The sequence below is a fragment of the Triturus cristatus genome, chromosome 7 (genome assembly GCF_964204655.1).
Source record: "Triturus cristatus chromosome 7, aTriCri1.1, whole genome shotgun sequence".
Taxonomy (NCBI): domain Eukaryota; kingdom Metazoa; phylum Chordata; class Amphibia; order Caudata; family Salamandridae; genus Triturus; species Triturus cristatus.
The window spans coordinates 778,380,701-778,400,377 of NC_140590.1; the positions used below are offsets into that span (position 1 = coordinate 778,380,701).

Consider the following 19,677-nt stretch of genomic DNA (forward strand, 5'->3'; position numbering starts at 1 on the left):
TCCCCAAGCGGACCCACATCACTATTTCCTCAGGAAGCTTCACTGACAACCTATTCAGAAGAGATGTCACACATACAAATTCCTGCACAAACATGGAAAAGCTTACATCAACCACCGCATGAACTTCCACCAGCCCTCCAGACACCTGCGCTCTGCCTCCCTTTATCTCGTTTACACCCCTTGCATACACTGAAGCCACAGCGGAGGCCGTTCCTTCTCCTACCTTGCGGCCAGGTCCTGGAACGACCTCCACCTTCGGACCTCACTGGCTCTGCTGGAGTTCAGGAAAGGACTCAATACCTGGCTGTTCGACTCCACTCCACAGACAGAATCCTGACAGCTTGAATACCCTCATGGGTGATCGGCCACGGTTTAAAAGTTTTGTTTATTGATTGAGCGATCAAGATTGGGATGCAAAACCTGTCTGTGATCCTTGATCAGAAGGTAAACTTCACTCTAAAATCGAATAAGGTTGTCTATTAACAGGTCCCACAGATCTGTACACCAAAATCAGAATAAGCAAGCATGGGTTTTTAATTTTTGAAGTACTCTCATTATGAGAGGGACTAGCAGAAGGGACACATGCATCAATTGTGGACCAAGAAATCGTAAGTCATTCCACCCGCAATTAAATTTCCTCCCTCCCCCGCAAATGTCAGGATACCAAAATCAGCTTGCATAAAGTAGGATTTTGGCACTGCATAGAGTAAGAACAAGTCCGATTCTGAGCAGACTATAATGGAACTTTTGTTGTCGAGGAGGCAGGTTTTCCACAGGCGCAGACTGTGTAGTAGTTAAAGTTATCAAGTCTTGCCCTGCTTCCTCAAAGAAAGCCTCGCCTGTGGTTGTAAACCAGAAATTCATCAACAGGATTGTCAAGGGTTGCAGAGATGTTTTCAATGGGGATGGCTGAGGATAAAGTCGCAAAGCCTCTACGGTCTTGGCTTTGTTGATCTTTTCTGTCTTGGCTTGCTGATCTTTTCTGGAAGCTTAGAATACAGATCAGAAGTCCATGCCTGAGGAACAGGTTCAAAGTGTTTCAGGGTAGCAGCCCAGAGAGACTCGGCTTATGAAGTACTGATCAACTCCAACTTACATTTCTTGGCTTTTGCAGGAGGAACAAGATTAACAATTACACTTTCTATTGACTAGCAATAACTCACCGACAATGTACAAAGTTTCTGCTTCTATCACTAAATTTTGACATTTCCCATCTCCTTGCCACATGGCCAGAAACGAAGAGTCAGAAGGAAAATGTTACTTACCCAGTATGCATCTGTTCTTGGCAAGTAGAGCTGTGGAGTCACATGCTGTGCGAAGTAGGGGACTCCTTTCGGTTATAGTGCGCACGGGCATCTACTCCATTGTTTGATAGTTTGCCGCAGAGGGTGATAATGGAGTTAGTAAGAGTAGTGAGAAATGCCCATGTAACTATGTATCTAAGTAAGATGTAACTGCAACAGGTAAAGGTCCCCATGGAGGCGGGAGGGCGCATGTGACTACAGCTCTACATGTCAAGAACAGATGCGTACTGGGTAAGTAGCATTTTCCGTTCGACGCATGTGAGCTGTAGATCACATGCTGTGCATAGACTAAAAAGCAGTTATATCCCAAAGTGGTGGCTAACCTGTAGCTGTTGCCGTGGTCTGAAATGGTGTACATAAAACTGCTTGGCCCACACTAGCTTGCTGTCTTGCTAACACATCTATATGATAGTGTTTTGTGAATATGTGAGGGGTGGACCATGTAGCAGTTTTGCAGATATCATCTATTGGTAGGTTTCCTAGAAATGCCATAGAAGCCACTAGTAGGCGAGTGGTGTTTGCTCTAGGGGGGAATTGTTTAAGTTAGTTTTGCTTTAGCATGTTAAAGAAGGAATATGCTACTTACCAGTATGCATCTGTTCTTGGCATGTAGAGCTGCAGAGTTGTACACTTAGCATAGATCGCCATCTGGTGTTGGGCCCGGATGTTTGCAGTTTGTTTTTCTTCTTGGACAGTCTTTGGAAGTCACGAGTTTGGTGACTCCTCCTTCGGTCCGTACTGCGCATGGGCTTCGGCTCCATCCTCAGATTGTTTTTCGCCAACAGGGAAATGATGGAGCGTAGTAATAACAGTGAGAAACCCATGTGTTGTATCTAAATAAGATGTAGTGGAACGGATACAGGTAGCCGGGGAGGCGGGTGGGCGTGTACAACTCTGCAGCTCTACATGCCAAGAACAGATGCATACTGGTAAGTAGCATATTCCGTTCGAGGCATATGAGCTGCAGATTGTACACTTAGCATAGATTACATAGCAGTACCCAACCTTAGCGGCGACCACCGGTATCCGTTGCAGCTGTTTGAAAAAGTGTCTTTAGTACAGCCTGGCCCACCCTAGCTTGCTGCTTGGAATGCACATCTACACAGTAGTGTTTTGTGAAGGTGTGCGGTGTAGACCATGTGGCTGCTTTGCAGATGTCATCTAAGGGTATATTCCCTAGAAAAGCCATAGAAGCCCCTAACTTTCTTGTAGAGTGGGCTTTAGGAGGAACAGATAATGTTCTCTTTGCCTTTTGATGGCAAATTTGTATGCATTTTACAATCCACCTAGCTATCCCCGATTTAGAAATGGGGTTGCCTTTATGTGGTGGAGAGAAGGAAACGAACAATTGTTTAGTCTTCCTGAAGGGTTGCGTTCTTTGTATGTAGTATAGCAACGCCCTTTTCACATCAAGTGTGTGTAAGGCCCTTTCTGCAACAGATTGGGGTTGCGAAAAGAAGACAGGTAATTCCACTGATTGATTGAGGTGGAAGGGGGAAATGACTTTGGGCAGAAACTTCGGATTTGTGCGAAGTATGACCTTGCTGTGATGCATTTGTATGTAGGGTTCCTGTATTTTGAACGCTTGTATTTCACCAACCCTTCTAAGGGAAGTGATAGCTACAAGGAAAGCTGTTTTCCAGGTGAGAAACTGTAGCTCACATTTGTGCATTGGTTCGAAGGGCGGACCCATTAGTCGTGTAAGAACTAAATTTAGATTCCATACAGGGGAAGGTGGTGCCCTGGGAGGAATTACGCGTTTAAGGCCTTCCATGAAGGCTTTAATAGCGGGCACTCTGAAGAGTGATAAATGCTGTCTGTTTTGTAGATAAGCAGCGATCGCTGCTAGGTGTAGGCGTATGGATGAATATGCCAGGTTACACCTGTGAAGATGGAGCAGATAGCATATGATGTGCTGTATGGATGCATCTAGAGGGTTGATTGTATTGTTACGGCAGTAAATTACACATCTTTTCCACTTTGCGGCATAGCATGCTCTAGTGGTAGGACGTCTGGCTTCCATGATGATGTTCATGCAATCAGGGGGAAGGTTAAGGTATCCGAATTCTAGGATTTCAGGAGCCAGATCGCCAGGTTGAGCTGAGCTGGGTCCGGGTGCCTGATTTCTCCATGGTTCTGGGTTAGGAGGCATGGGGATAGATGCAGTTTTTGATGTGGTACCACTGACAGTTGTAGTAGCGTGGTGTACCACGGCTGCCTGGCCCACGTCGGAGCTACCAGAATGAGTGTGAGGGAGTGCTGTTGTAGCTTCCTGACCACTAATGGAATTAGTGGGAGAGGTGGAAAGGCGTATGCAAATCTGCCTGACCAGTTCATCCATATCGCATTGCCCTTGGACAATGGGTGTGGGTATCTGGCGGCGAAGCTTGGGCATTTTTTGTTTTCGTGGGTGGCGAAGAGGTCTATCTGAGGATGCCCCCACTGTTGGAAGAATGGGTGAAGAACTTGTGGATGCAGTTCCCATTCGTGTAGTTGTTGCGTTTGTCTGCTGAGCAGATCTGCCATGGTGTTTTGTACGCCTGGAACGTGCTGTGCCAGGAGAAAGATGTTTTGAGGAATTGCCCATCTCCATATGCTCTGGGCTAAGCGGGAGAGCTGGGGAGAGTGTGTCCCCCCCTGTTTTTGGATATAATACATTGCAGTCATATTGTCTGTGCGAATGAGGACTGCTTTGCCCGAAATCTGTTTTTGGAAAGATTTTAGGGCTAGAAAGATCGCCAAGAGCTCCAGATGGTTGATGTGGAGCGATTTTTGCTGTGGCGTCCATAGACCTTGCATGGTGAGGTGTAGAAGGTGCGCTCCCCAGCCGGAGAGCGATGCGTCCGCTGTTAGAGTCACCTGAGGAACCGGGTCCAGGAACGGCCGCCCTTTGGAAAGGTTTGTGGTGTTCCACCACTGCAGAGAGTGATGTGTGCGGCCGTCCACCAACACCAGATCCGTCAGCTGCCCCTGGGCCTGGTTCCACTGTTGTGCTAGGCACTCTTGAAGTGGACGCATGTGGAGTCTTGCATGGGGCACTATGAAGATGCAAGACGCCATCATTCCTATAAGCTTCATAAACACTCTTGCTGGAAGAGAGTGTTGAGGAAGGAATGTTTTGCGTAAGGCTTGAATGCTTGTGATTCTGGCTGGGTTTGGATAGGCAATACCTTTGGAGGGGTCTATAGTGGCCCCGAGATATTGCTTTGTGTGAGATGGTATGAGGTGGGACTTTTGGTAGTTCACCGTGAAGCCTAGCTGGTGGAGCAGTTGGATGGTGCTGTTTGTATGTTGCACACATTGGTCGTAGGACGCGGCTTTTATCAGCCAGTCGTCTAGGTAAGGGAAGACGTGAATATGTTGACGTCGGAGGTGTGCTGCTACTACTGCTAGGCATTTGGTAAACACCCGTGGTGCGGTGGTGACCCCGAAGGGGAGAACCGTGAATTGGTAATGTTGCCCGTCCACCACGAACCTGAGGTATTTCCTGTGAGAGGGGTGTATTGGAATGTGAAAGTATGCGTCTTTCAGATCCAATGTTGTGAGGAAGTCTCCCTGGCAGAGGAGTGGGAGGACTTGCTGTAGGGTGACCATGTGAAAATGGTCTGAATGTATGTAGGCATTTAGAGGCCGGAGGTCGAGAATGGGTCTGAGGGTCCAGTCTTTCTTTGGTATTAAGAAATATAGGGAGTAGACCCCTAGATTTTGTTGATTGACGGGGACCTGCTCTATAGCGTGTTTTTGGAGGAGTGAGAGTACCTCTTGTTTGAGCAGTGTGGAATGTTCTTGAGACATTGGACGGTGCCTTGGTGGGATATTGGGTGGGGTAGATGTTAGTTCGAGACAGTACCCTGACCGAATGATTTGGGTCACCCACTTGTCCGATGTTATGGACTCCCATGTGTGGATAAAGTCTTGTAGTCTGCCCCCGACCGGAGTGGGATGGTCTGGGGGGAGCGGAGGGGAGTCATTGTGCGGGTGGGGTGGCAGAACGGGTGTTGTTGGTTTTGCCCCTGCCCTTATTGTTGTTGCCTCTTTAACCGCCCCTTTGATTGCCCTTTGAAAAGGTATTTTGAGGAGGGGACTTGTAGGAGGTAGAGGCGTTATCGGTGGAGGAGCCTCTGCCTGTGCCACGAAAGGACGAGCGTCGAAAGGAACGTTTAGAGGCTTGTGTTTGGAGTGCCCCCATAGACTTTGCTGTGTCTGTGTCCTTTTTCATCTTTTCCAACGCTTCGTCTACCTTTGGCCCAAAGAGAGTTTGCTGGTCAAAGGGGTGATTGAGTATGGACGCCTGGACTTCAGGCTTGAACCCTGAGATCCTGAGCCAGGCATGGCGACGAAGCAGGACACTTGTATTTATGGCTCTAGAAGCAGTGTCGGCTGCATCGAGGGCACACTTAATGGAGGTGTTTGTAATTAGTTTACCCTCCTGTATTAGGTCATGAGCCTTGCGCTTGTGTTTTTCTGGAAGGTGCTGTATAAGAGCCTCTAGTTCGTCATAGTGTGCTCTGTCATATCGCGCAAGCAGTGCTTGTGTGTTTGCAATGCGCCACATGTTTGCAGCTTGGGAGGCGGTGCGTTTACCAGACGCGTCTAGAAGTTTAGATTCCTTGTCTGGCGGTGGGGCTTCTCCTGAGGATTGGGAGTTAGCCCGCTTTCTAGCTGTGGAGACAACTAGGGAATCTAGGGGAGCAGGGCCCTTAATGTATGCAGGGTCTGTGGGTGCCGCTTTGTACTTCTTCTCTATTCTAGGGTTCAGTACTCTGGCCCTGACAGGGTCTTTGAACACCTCTGTAGCGTGCTTGGTGACACCCTTAAGCATGGGTAAAATAGAAGTGGATTTGTCTTGTATGTCAAATGTATCCAGTAGGAAGTCTTCTTCCACTGGTTCACTGTGCATGTCCACCCCATGGTAGTGTGCTGCTCTCTGCACTAAATGATGAAACCCTAAGGAGTCCTCTGGAGGAGACGGCCTGGATGGGTATAGGTCGTCCTGAGGTACATCTGGTATATCAGGGTTATTGTAATCCTCCCATGGGTCTGGGGTCCCTGGTGGAGTGGGATCCATTGGGGCGTCCGCCGGGTAATTGTCCGGGTCCCCGTCATCCGGATCTGGGGATGGGGCCGGATCGTAGTGAGGTGGAGGTGGCGGAGACCTGGGAGGGGGAGGGGGTGGAGGTGGTGGAGGAGGTAGGGGAGGTAGGGGAGGCGGTAGTGGGGAGGGCACTCTGAGGGGTGAAGTAGCAGAGTCCTTCCTTTTGGGTGGTGGAGGAGGAGCCGGAGTATCAAGGCGTCTTTTCTTGATAATTAAAGTCAATAGTCCAGTCTTTGGACAGAGTCTTTTGTAGAGGGTCTGGTGTAAACAGAGCCAGTGGCGTCGAATCGTCCGTCGGCACCGGTGATTTCGGAGCAGAGGGCTTCGATGGTTTGTGTGCGCCATGCTTTTTTGGGGCCTCCTGTTTTTTCGGCGTCGAAGGAGTTTTCGGCGTCGGAGCGTCGGTGCCGACAGATTTATGTTTGTGTTTGGTCGGCACCGAGAGTCCAGGCTTCGGCACCGGTGGCTTCGGAGTCGAGCTGGATATTACTTTCTTCGGTGCCGGATGCTGTTTTTCGGCACCGGGCGTCGGCTGGCTCGATCCCGAGCTGCCGTGAGACTTTGGATGCTTCGACACCGAGCCCGAAGGTGGGGTGATCGAAGCTTTGGTCTTGGTTTTGCCCAGGCCGGCAGGCGAGGGAGTAACCTGAGTCTCTTTGGTTTTGGGCGCGGGGGTGGGAGGGGGCACAGTACTCACGGCCCGCTGCGCCGGTGTGATGTCCTCCACGTCGGAGTCGTCGGCTTCGGAAGCGCTGACGACGTCTTCTTCCTGCTCGGTGTGTGTTTGCCCCGAAGCTTCGGCGCCGTCTCCGAAGATGTCCGGTGGAGCTGCAGACGATGAGTGCGCCATGGTGCGTCGAGCTTCTCGATCCCGGATGGTTTTCTTCGATCGAAAAGACTTACAGGCGGGGCAGTCTCTGGCCTCGTGTTCTGGAGAGAGGCAAAGATTACACACCTGATGGAGGTCGGTGTGGGGAAATTTAGACCCACATTTTGGGCACTTTTTGAACGGAGTCCTTTCCATCGGCCGGGACCGGAGTCGAGGAGGGCCCGAAGGCCGGTGCCGATGTACGGGATGGAGAAAAGTGCCGCTTCGAGAGATGAAGATGATGATGAAGAAACTCGAAGATACGAGGATTTTCCGTCGAGGCTGGAACCGTAGAAGTTCGAAGCCGGAGCACGAAGTATCACATCCGAGCCCGATGGCGGAAAAAAACAATCTGAGGATGGAGCCGAAGCCCATGCGCAGTACGGACCGAAGGAGGAGTCACCAAACTCGTGACTTCCAAAGACTGTCCAAGAAGAAAAACAAACTGCAAACATCCGGGCCCAACACCAGATGGCGATCTATGCTAAGTGTACAATCTGCAGCTCATATGCCTCGAACTAGCTCTTTTCACATCTAAAGTGAGTAAAGCACGTTCTGCAAAGAATCTGGTCGAAGGAAGAACACAGACAACTCAACAGATTGGTTGATACTAAAGGCAGAAATGACTTTTGGTATTAATTTAGGGTTGGCTCGCAGAACCACTTTGTTTTGATGTATTTGTAAAAATGGCTCTTCTATGGTTAGTGCCTGAAGCTCACCCACTCTCCTCAGAGATGTGATAGCTATGAGGAAAGCTACCTATCAAGTAAGAAATTGTATTTCACATTTATGCAATGGTTCAAAGGGTGGACCCATTAGCCTGGTGAGGACAATGTGGAGACTCCACACTGGAACAGGTGGAAGTCTTTTAGGAATAATTATTTTAAGTCCCTCCATAAATGCTTTGATGACAGGCACTCTGTTGTCTGTTCTGTAGGTATGCAGCTATTGCAGCAAGATGTAAGCGTATGGAAGAGTACCCTAAATTGGAACGCTGCAGATGTAGTAAACAGCAAATGATGTTTTGAACGGAAGCGCCCAGAGGATCGATTTGATTGTTATTGCAGTAGATCACAAATCTCTTCCACTTTGCTGCTTAGCATGCTCTTGTGGTAGAACGTCTAGCCTCTTTGATAATATCTATACAGCCTGGCAGAAGATTAAGGTAGCCAACTCTAAGATTTCAGGTGCCAGATCGCAAGGTTGAGATGGCTGGGATCTTGATGTCTTATTTCACCATGGCTTGGAGTGAGCATACTGGGAGTGAGGTGTTTTTTGTGAGAAACTACTGAGATCTCCAACAGGGTTGTGAACAATGGCTGCCCTGCCCATGTGGGTGCAACTAGGATGTCCGGGGTGCATGTCTGAGCTTTCGAACCACTTATGGAATGAGTGGGAGAGGCAGAAAAGCATAGGCAAAAATCCCTGAACAATTCAACCATAGTGCATTGCCCTTGAACAATGGGTGTGGATGTCTGGATGCGGAGTATGGGCATTTTGCGTTTAGGTTTGTGGCTAACAGATCTAGGTCTGGAAAAGCCCACATTTGAAAGAATGGGAGGTGGAGTTCCCATTTGTGGATCTGTTTCCTTTGACGACTGAGCAGATCTGCAAACTGATTCTTTACTCCTGGGAGGTGTTCTGCCAGGAGAAACATTCTGTGTGTATGACCTATCTCCAGATGGTCTGTGCTAGTTGTGACAGCTGGGGAGAGCGCTTCCCCCCCCACCCCTTGGTTTTGTATGTAGTACATTGCTGTCATGTGTTGTACGGATCAGGACAGCTTTGCCTACTAGATGAACTTGAAACCCTTTGAGCACTAGAAAAATTGGTAACAGCTCTAGATGGTTTAGGTGGAGCTGCTTTTGCTGCAGGCTCCACATGCCCTGAATTGTACGTGTTTAGAGAGGACCACCCCAACCAGTGAGCAATGCGTCTGCTGTTAGCACCATCTGTGGAACCGGGTTGATAAAGGGCTGCCCTTTTAAAAGGTTGTGTGTATTCCACCACTGCAGAGAGCGATGGGTGCGGCCGTCCACCAACACTAGATCCGAATACCGACCCCAAGCCTGGTTCCACTGACGAGCTGGCAATGAGTGATGAGGCCGAAACTGGCAGAGTAGAGTCTGCATGTTGCAGCTTCTGGACAGATTGGGGTAGGCCAAAGCCTGTTGAGTATTTATTATGGCTCCCAGATACACCTGTGTGTTGGATGGCTGTAGATGAGACTTGGACAGGTGTACAGTGAATCCAAGATAAAGAGCAACTGCACTATTTTGCAAGTGTGACCGGGACAGCTTTTTTTGCGAGTTGGCTTTTATAAGCCAGTCGTCCAGATATGGGAAGACGTGAATGTGTTGTCTTCTAAGGTGAGCTGCAACTACTGCTAAGCACTTGGTGAAAACTCTGGGTGCGGTTGTTACTCCAAATGGGAGCACCGTAAACGAATAATGCTGTCCTGCTACTACGAACCTAAGGTATTTGAGGTGAGCAGGACTTATTGGGATTTGGCGTCCTTTAAGTCAAGAGTGGACAGGAAGTCGCCTTGTTAAAGGAGTGGAAGTACTTGTTGTAGAGTGACAATGAGAAAGTGGTCTGATTCAATGTATAGATTGAGCTCTTGTAGGTCCAGTATAGGCCTAAGAGATCTGTCCTTCTTGGAACTTAAGAATTATAGGGAGTATACTCCAGTCCCTTGATGTTTAAATGGGACTGGCTCGATTGCCCCCCTTTTTTTTTTAACAGATTGAACCTCTTTTTAGAAGGGTGAGATGTTCCTGTGACATTGCATGTGATCTTGGAAGATTGTTTGGGGGAGTGTCTAAGTTCCAGGCAGTAGCCATATTGGATAATTCATAGAACCCATTTGTCTGAGGTGATGGTGTTCCAGACAGGGAGAAATTGAGAGACGTCCCCCGACAGGAGTGAAATGATCGGAGGGTAGTGGAAGCAAGTCACTTTTATTAGCGGGGGAAGTGCGTGTGCAGTAACCTCTGCCTCTTTCCTTACCCTGGTTTCCTCTAAAACCTCCTCTAAAATATCTTGATGAGGGCGATTGATTGTTGCCCTTTTAAGAGGAGGAGGGATTTTCTGTGTCAACAGTTTTGGAACCACCCCTGTAAAAGGAGCGGCGAAAGGAACCTCTACTAGCTGGAAATTGTAAAGCCACCATGGACTTTGCGACCGGTGTCCTTTTTCATTTTCTCCAGCGAGGTGTCAACTGCTGGGCCAAATAGGTGTTCCTTGTCAAAAGGTTGATTAGAAATGGAGGCCTGTACCTCAGGTTTGAAACCCGATATTCTTAACCATGCGTGTCTGCACTTGCTGCTGTGACTGCTGCATCTAATGCACATTTGATGGAGGTATTGGCAAGGAGTTTTCCTTCTTGTATGAGATCATTTGCCTTTATGCACATCAGGCTTTATGCACATCAGGCAGGTATTGGATAAGTTTTTCCAACTCATCATAATGAGCTCCATCATATCTGCCTAGCAAAGCCTGAGCATTGGCAATGCACCAGTGATTAGCTGCCAGAGAAGCTACCCTTTTACCAGAGGCATCAATTAACTTGGACTCTATCAAGAGGAGGGGCTTCTCCCATTTGTGAATTTGCTTTTTTATGAGGATTAGAGACCACCAAAGAGTCCAAGGGCAGTTGATCTTGGATACAAGCTGTAGGTTTATATTTTTTCCTTCAACCCTGGGCGTGATTATTCTTGTCCTGACAGGACCTTTGAAAACCTCATCTGCATGCTAAAGCATCACCTTGAGCATTGGTAAAGTGGTTTGTTTTTTGAGTGGAGCTTAATGTCCCGAATAAGAAGTCCTCCTCTAAAGTTTCTTTATGTAATTCCACCCCATGATAGTGAGTAGCCCTATTAAGAAGCTCAATATAACCTATATTGTCATCAGGAGGATCAGTATTACAACCCTCCCAAGGATCAGCATCTTGTGGCCTGTTGTCATAGTCCTCTCCATCCCCCTCATCCTGTGGGTCAGGTGATGGTGAAATAGTGGAGGTAATAAGTAGCTGAGGATTAGTAGGTGAAGGAGGTGGAATAGCAGGTGATGATGGGATTGTACGCGTATTCCTTTTCTTTAGAGGTATATGATGCTCATCCGGATGTGCTAATTTCCTTTTTTCAGGTAATTTGACATGAATATGTCCAGTACCTGGGTTAATTACCAGTTTTTTGTTTCTGATCCAGAGGTTGAACAACGGACTGAAAATCTTTTTTTGGGAGTCATTTTCTCTTTAGTTGTAGTTTTTGGCGTCAAGAGTTTCGGCACCGAACTCTTCGGCACCAAAGATAAAGGCTTGGACAAAGATGGAGGATGGACATGCTTGGTTTTCGGCACCAAGTATTTCGGTTCCGTGTCGCTAGGGGGCTGACTCGATCCCAAGCCGGAAGGCTTTTCTTTGTGCATCGGCGCATGGCCCACAGGCAGGGTGCTCGAAACTGTTTCTCTGTGCCGGCCTTGGCCTGTAGTCAGAGCAAGGATCGGAGCCTTTTTAGGTTTTGGTTGTCGAGGCAAGGGGGTTTCTGTACTCATGGTACGTTGACCCGGTGTAACTTGCTCCTCTTCCATGTCGGACTCTGCTTTCGACACGGCGATATGTTGTTCTTCCTCGGCTCCTTGAGCGTGTTCTTGGTTGGAATTTTCTCCGAAGATGTCCGGAACGGAGCCACCTTGTTGTTGCATTTCGTGATGTCGAGCCAGATGGTCACGGAGCATCTTCTTCGATCTAAACGATCGGCACACGTCGCAGTCTTTCTCGTCGTGTCACGGGGACAAAGATCACACACTTCGTGCAGGTCGGCGCGCAGAAAATTGGCGCGACACCCGGGACAGAGCTTGAATGGAGTCTGTTCCATCAACTGCTAGCGAGCCCGGTGCGGGTAGGCCCAACGGACCACCACGAGTATACCGATCGAAGATTCTTGGTTCAAAACGATACGCAGAGAATAGGAAACGCGATCGAGAAACAATACCGTCGAGGGTAGTGGATTGCGCGTCGGAGAACCTGAGAAACCGTGCTCAACCGGAGCGCAGCAATTCACATCCGAACCATATGACAAAAAAAAAAAAATCTAACAATGGAGTTAATGTCCATGCGCACTAGCACCGAAAGGAGGAGTCACCTACTTAGTGACTGGTAAAGACTTCTTCGAACATAAATAAAGTGCAAACATACGGACCCAACACTAGATGGTGGGCTATGCACAGCATGTAATTTACAGCTCACATGCCTCAAACACCATGTTCAGGGATCATGAGAGAGGATAGATCTTGCAAGTCCCACTGGATTGGCAGATTTTAAATGTTAACTCTCAACTGAGAAGCCAGAGAAAAAAAAAGACCAAGTACAGGTGACCTCTAGCCCATGGCTGTGCGAGGGAACCCAAGGAACAGAGCTGAACATTAAATTGAAGTGAAAAGCACAGATCCTAAGACTGGAGCAGAGCTTGGAGGATTCCCTTGCAGTCATGTTGACTGCAGTTTTAAAAGAAAAGTTGGAGTTGCTCAGCCTCTGTGGGAAGTTTGTTCCCTTAGCTCTTTCACAGAATTAGCCGAGTCAGTCACATAATGAGGTGAGTGGACTACATGTGGTCTATGGCTGTTTAAATGTTATTTGTATGTACACTCTATAACATTGACAGAAATTCCAAACGTGATGACAGGGAATATTCAGGCATGTGCATCTATGAAAGATGCAACTTTGGGGAAAGAATATAGTCACATCAGCATATATGTTTTGCACAGAGAAGGAACCAAGTCAGCAACACCCCTTTCAGGCTGTCTGTGGACAGAGGAAAAAACCTTCATCCACTTTATAGAGAAAAGCCTGCCAGCCAAGCGTTTTTCATTAAATAAATCGCCTATGTCCACATATTAACCCTTTGTATTTTAATCTAATGCCTAACCTCTCTAAACGCAAGCATCTTTACAGAATTAGAGATGGATTAATTCACAATACCTGAAACGTAAGATGCACTTCAATTTTGGCATGACCGTATTACCAAACCACATGATAGGTGGATCATAATCTGCAGGACAAACTGTAGTTCTTTATGCATGATGAAATTTCAGGTCATAAGCATCCCATGGAGTATGTTAGCTATATGCAAAGTTCAGTGCCATGTTGGGGTTACTGTATGATACATAAAAGCCCAAACCATATAGGATGACTTCAGCCTGTTATCCAATGATAACCTCTAAATGGATTTGAAAAGAACCTAAAATACCAGTAGGCTCTCAGCTTTCCACACAAATACATGACTGGGTGCTAAACAAATGGCAATACAATTAATTTTGTTTTGTGCATCCTTAGTTTCCCAAGCATGGTCTTGGGCTTCTTGCTCTTCCTCATTCACCTCCGATGTAGCAGACCAATATTTTATTGTGAAGTACACAAGAAAATACAGGCTAGACTCAGAGGCCATAAGATGGCATCAGATACAGCAGAGTACACGGGCACTGTGCGTGCCTGCTCCAATATTCTTAACAGGCATGATATTAAAGGTCATGCAGGTTTATGTGCGAGCACTCTACTTCCAGAACTAAACATGAACCTATCTAGACGTAATGATGTTAACTATGTAATCTCAGCAGCAGGTGATCAAGTGTCACCACTAAACATCAGATAATAGCCCATTTTGAATAGCAATTAACAAATCAATTGATGTTGGAAGATACATTTAGCTTGTTAAAGGCAAAGATTAACTGTGTTCACTTCACACAAAGGGCATCGAGTTCTGCCATGAAAAATGCTGCATTTTAGACTTAAAACAATTCCGTTCTCCTATTCCAATACAAGCATGTACATTTAAATTTAAAATACTTTGACACAGACACATACCTTCCCAGCAAACAAATATGATCTAGTAAAACTAAGGTGTATCCCTTTGTGTGTCATATGCATGTCAAAATAGCTAGAAAATCATGTACTGTACAAATGCAGCCGTTGACTTACAAGGGTATCCTTTGCACAGCACCTCTATCGGCGTAGACATTTTCTTTTCGCTTATGCGTTCATATTTCTGCCTCTTTGTAGCAGCTTTTAAGCCCTGCCATGGGAGGGAGCCCAGATTAAAGTACATTAGCACATAGCCCAACGACTCCAAATCATCTCGACGTGATTGTTCTGGAAAAATAAAAAACACAAATATAAGAACTCCTACAGACTTCTTAGCTTTACAGTTGTGATCCAATCTTCATTGCACTGTTACAGAAAAGACTGTACAATTAAACAAGCATCAAAGCTCGTTCTATCCAGAACACCCTCAAATCTTGCCAGTCATACTGAGGATTTATTTTAGAGACTTGATTGGAACGTAGCTAATGCACAATTTGGAATATTCAAAAAGGGAATTGCATCTCACACCCAAGCCAACATCATGGATCTGCACCTGGCAGCTGTGGAGTGACAAAAGAGAACTGGAAGTGTGTAAATACAGGGACTTGCTTTGGAGGATTAGGATAAAGTAGTAGTGAAATACAAAATACGTGAACGGTTTATAAAAGAAGTAAAAAAAACACAAGAGCCTAAATACTAGGAACAACTAAATACATTTAATACGCTGAGGAATAGGCCAGAAGTGCTCAATTTTTTGTTATGAAAACAAATTAAATTATATATGCAAGTGGGTAAGAAAAACCAACGCCCTCAACCATATGTGCTACAACTCCTGTGATGCACTTGGCACAATCCATACAATATCCGCATCAGACCCTACCAACAACTCATTACAAGGAGTACAATCTTTCCTATATTCTCTGCTCACCAATGCCCAAGTGAGTGTTGATGGACGCATAGCGGGCAGTTCCAGTAAGGTTTTTGTTTTCACGATAAGGAATATGCTGGTGTGTTCGAGCATCTCGGTACTTCTTCGCCAAGCCAAAGTCTATGATGTAAACCAGGTTCCCTTTTTTCCCCAGGCCCATCAGGAAGTTATCTGGCTTCACATCCCGGTGGATAAAATTCTTGGAGTGAATATATTCAATTCTGCTTATCTAAAAGCAAATAACAAATTGATTAGGAAATCAGTTTTTAATAATATTGCTCTAACTTTGAACTGGTGGAAGAGAAGTTTGTGTTATGGGAGACCAGTATTCACACACTTTGATGTCCAAATGCACTTAAACATATCTGGTTCTGTAAAGTAAATGAATGGCCATCTTTCCCCGAAGAGAAAAACTGGCAAAACATAGTGACTTTAAACATTAAACCGCTTAGCTGCAATTTAAAATATTTAAAACATTTTAAAGAGCCTGCAATTCAAACCCATGTTTTTGCTCTCTGGCAACTAATGTGATCTACTTACCCACACACTCAGAAATATATATTAAATTGGCCACTGTAACACATGTAGTCTAGTCAGTAATGTGTTACGAAGAGGGAGAAAAACAAAGGACAGTTAATGGATAACTGACAGTTTGAACTAAAGCCAGCAGTGAAGCTAAAAGCAGAGTTCATAGACGTACCAAAAATAAAAACTTCTCAAAGTAATACCACGTTGAAGCAGAAAACTACCAAAGAAATGCCTCATTGCAGCAAAACTCATCTCCTCGTGTGTAATCTAGTACACTTGCCTAGATCAATAGTAAGGGAGCTTCTAGAATGCTATGTACCACAGCCGACAATGACAAAGTGGAATACTTTCTTACAGGGGACGTTTTAGGTGTCTTTTGCCAGGCCCAGAAAGGTTATGTACACAAATGTAAGTCTAAGGGAGGGACAGACCTCAAGATATCTAGCTAGAAAAGGCATGGCAGAATTCAGCTTCCTGAAAATGAAATAAACACTCATCTGTAAAAAAACAGACAATTCCTAAGACTGACAACAGTCGCAATAAAAAGGTGTCATTAAAGTACTAAAGGAGACACGTTTTAATTGAAACTAATAGCAGCTAACAGATGAGTTGCGTATTAAAAATGTTCAAGCAAACTTACCTGAACACACCCAGGCATATACACTCAAGAAAATACAATTGCCAATGAGAAGGGGAAAAATTAAGCTAGTTAGTACAGCGTTACTGAAGCAACAGGAAACACGGCCTCATGTTTTCATTTCAAGACTTAAAAGGATTCTGTAGTATTTCAGTAGCATAGCTATTATTAAAGCTTCTCTATATCAGTTGACAATGCGAGATGATAGTTCTGTTTCAAACCCGCAAAATATTCCTGAAACAGAGGGCAGCCAGGAATAGCTCTTGGAAAAGAAGCAGGAGACGCATACATTTAATGATCTTGTAGGTAAACTAACACCTCAAAACTGCATCTCATTAGATCTGCAATGGTTCGACACACGGCCATACAGGTTTCAGACCCATTTGAGCAGTCTTGTAGTTTTTTTCATAACTGGTGATCTCTAATATTTCCCAAAGGAGTCCCAGTTTTTAATGTGATCGTTACATACCAAGTATCTAATCAGCTTATGCCTATTTCAACTTTAAAAATAAGAATCAAGAAAGTATGGAACATGCAATTAAAATCACATCACAGAACTCGTACCATTTGGTCAGCGAGGAGAAGCACAGTTTTGAGGCTGAATTTCCTGGAGCAAAAGTTGAAGAGATCTTCCAGACTCGGGCCCAAAAGCTCCATGACCATCACATTATAGTCTCCTTCAGCACCACACCACTTGATGGTCGGGATGCCCACTAAACCAAAGATACAGTTTACAAAACATGAGAGATCATTCTAAGCGCAAAGAGTAGGTTAGTTTATAAAGAACACCATTAAGGAGAAAGTGCGTGTGTGTATACCTTTTAAAATTATATACATACATACATACATACACACACACTTACACATACATACACACACACTTTTATCTTCCTCTACAAGTCCTGATAAATATTTTTGGTAACTATTTCAATGAAATTAAACAATTTAAATTGCACTGCAGTCAATCCAAACACTTTACATATTACCTCCTCCTTGCATCATTTTGTAGATCTTGCTCTCTATGTGGAGCTGTGGGTGTTTGGTTTTCACACATTCAAGTTTAATGGCCACCTCCTCTCCTGCTGCGATGTCCGTCCCTGCAAAGAAAAATGGATTCCTTTAAAGGTACAGTTCAGTTCAAAAGTTTATTTCGATAAAATTTATATCATAAAAGCATTGATGTGCAAACATATGAGGTGCAATACATTAAAGAGGGACAAAACTTCATGATGCCAAGGTGCGAGATATAACAATTTGCGGAATGTGCATTAAAAATCAAGTTAAGATAAATCATTTAAAAGTAGAAAGTCTTACATTTCATAATTAGAAAACAATTTCGCTAAAACATCAGTGCATTAAAAACATGTTAATAAAGGGTTCATTGTTGCGAGTGTAAACTATTAGCCCTAATGATCCAAGCCCACCCGAAACATTTTGCCACACCACAGACTAGCACTAGACTGGTATCAGAGCGTAATATTCTCAGTGCAACCCGATAGTTTGGCGTGCCCAGCAATCGACATACAGGACCCAACCATTGACTTCTTGGTTTTTTGTAAGCTGGGCATTCGAACATGATGTGCGCCGTATTTTCCACCAACCCTCCACAGCTCGGGCAGGTGGGCGGGGTTTGATAGGGTGGCTTCCATTTGCTCATACGCTCACAGGTTGGCAGTGTGTCTAGTCTAAATTGGATGTACAGTGATCGGTCTCTGGGGTTCTGTACAAAATCTAAATACGGCTCAAAGCGGACTGCCTGTTTATGTGTATAGAAAGCTTCAGTCAGACTGCCTAGGTGGGGGCTATTAGATTCCTGGGTGTCTATCCATGACCAATAAGCTTTCTTCAGGACTGCCTTACTCAGGGATGCACCATGCTCCCAGACTTCTCTAAGGCCTAGCGACAGGAAAGACTTCTTAATGCAGCGTAACCAGGGAATTTTATGGGACCCCGGGGAATTTATTATTTCTCTTAGGCCCTCAGTGTATTTCGCTAGTTCTGGGGTACGCCATAGTCGAGCCCAAAAGAGCAGGGGGCGTAATCTTGCCATGTCTTTTATCGTACGTCTACCCAAGTCTCTTAAGAGAGGCTTGAGTGGGGTTCCCCTTGGGAGTGAGACCAGCTCTCTCAAATTTGTTTTCAGACCTGGAGATGTCCTCAAGATTGTCGAAGCCCCAAAGTTCGGCACCGTACAGTGCCGAGCCTACAGCTTTAGCCTGGTAAATCACCAACGCGGGAGCGATTGGTCTACTATGGGACATACGGTGTTCTTTGCTAATTGTTCCCGCTACCCGTTTATGATTTAGCAGCATTTTGTCAATATGGGGTCTCCAGCTCAAACTATCGGAGATTCTTATACCAAGATAGTCGAATGTTTTGACAAACTCCAAGGGTGCACCATCAAGTTTGAGGGTGGCTTTAGATGTTTTTTTTAGATTAAATGAGAGAAGCTTGGTTTTTAGGGTATTAATACTCAAGCCTCTCTGGATACAGAACGAGTGAAACCTGTCCAGGAGCTTTTGCAGCCCTACCGGGGTTTTAGAAATTAGCAAGGTGTCATCAGCGAATAATAGTGTGGGGACTCGGTCACCAGCCAATGCCTGAGCATCAGCGGGGATGTCTTGTAGGAATTTCACCACCCCGTTTACGAACAGAGAAAAGAGGGTGGGGGCCAGTACGCAGCCCTGTCGAACTCCCCTATTTACAGGGATCTTAGCAGTCTTCTGGGTCTGGGTCCCCCACCTCACCTGGGCATAATTGCCTTTGTGTAGTCGGACCAAAAGGTCGAGAACAGGGGAGGGCAGACCCAGATCCCTCAAGACCTGCCATAAGCGATCGAGGGACTAGATCAAAGGCGGTCTTCAGGTCTATAAATGCCAAATGGAGACTGCCCCTACCAATCAGAACCACCTTCCAATATAGCAGGAGGAGTCTAAAGACCTGGTCGATTGTACTCATGTTTGGTCTGAATCCCGCTTGATAGTGGGAGAGAATATTATTCTCATTGGCCCATAGCAGGATTCTTTCCAGCAGTACCCTGCCAGCAACCTTCTGACCAGCGTCAATGAGGCTGATACGTCGGTAGTTGGCAGGGTCCTCCCTGGAACCCTTTTTGAATATTGGGATCACCTCAGCTCCTTTCCAGGATTCTGGGACTGGCGACCCCTTAAGGAGAGCATTAAGAAAAAAAGCAAACTACTTTGCCCAGAGTTTGGGGTCAGATCTATACAAGTCGCCGGGGAGACCATCGGGTCCAGGAGCCTTTGCTGGGACTATTTTGTTGATGGCGATCTCAACTCCCGCCTCTGTGAAAGGGTCATATCCCTCGGCAATAGGGGGTGTCATTGGAGTAAATTCAGCGATCAAAGGGCTCTGGGTAGCCTCCCAAGAACGAAAAGTTTCTTACCTGTCGGTGTAGTTTTGCAGCTTGAAGATCTTTCTGGATTCACTATGCTGTG

At 45.9% G+C, this 19,677-nt stretch overlaps 1 protein-coding gene across 4 annotated transcripts in view; it reads right to left on the reverse strand.

Annotated features, from left to right (window-relative positions):
• Positions 1-19,677, reverse strand: part of CSNK1D (casein kinase 1 delta) — a 308,710-nt gene that overhangs the window by 212,341 nt on the left and 76,692 nt on the right. For all 4 annotated transcript variants that reach the window (XM_085617576.1, XM_085617578.1, XM_085617577.1 and 1 more), the window contains exons 2-5: positions 17,206-17,316; positions 16,784-16,932; positions 15,055-15,283; positions 14,244-14,414 (exon numbers count right to left, since the gene is read on the reverse strand). In XM_085617576.1, the coding sequence (XP_085473702.1) occupies positions 14,244-14,414; positions 15,055-15,283; positions 16,784-16,932; positions 17,206-17,316 (660 nt within the window). The remainder of the gene's footprint in view (positions 1-14,243; positions 14,415-15,054; positions 15,284-16,783; positions 16,933-17,205; positions 17,317-19,677) is intronic.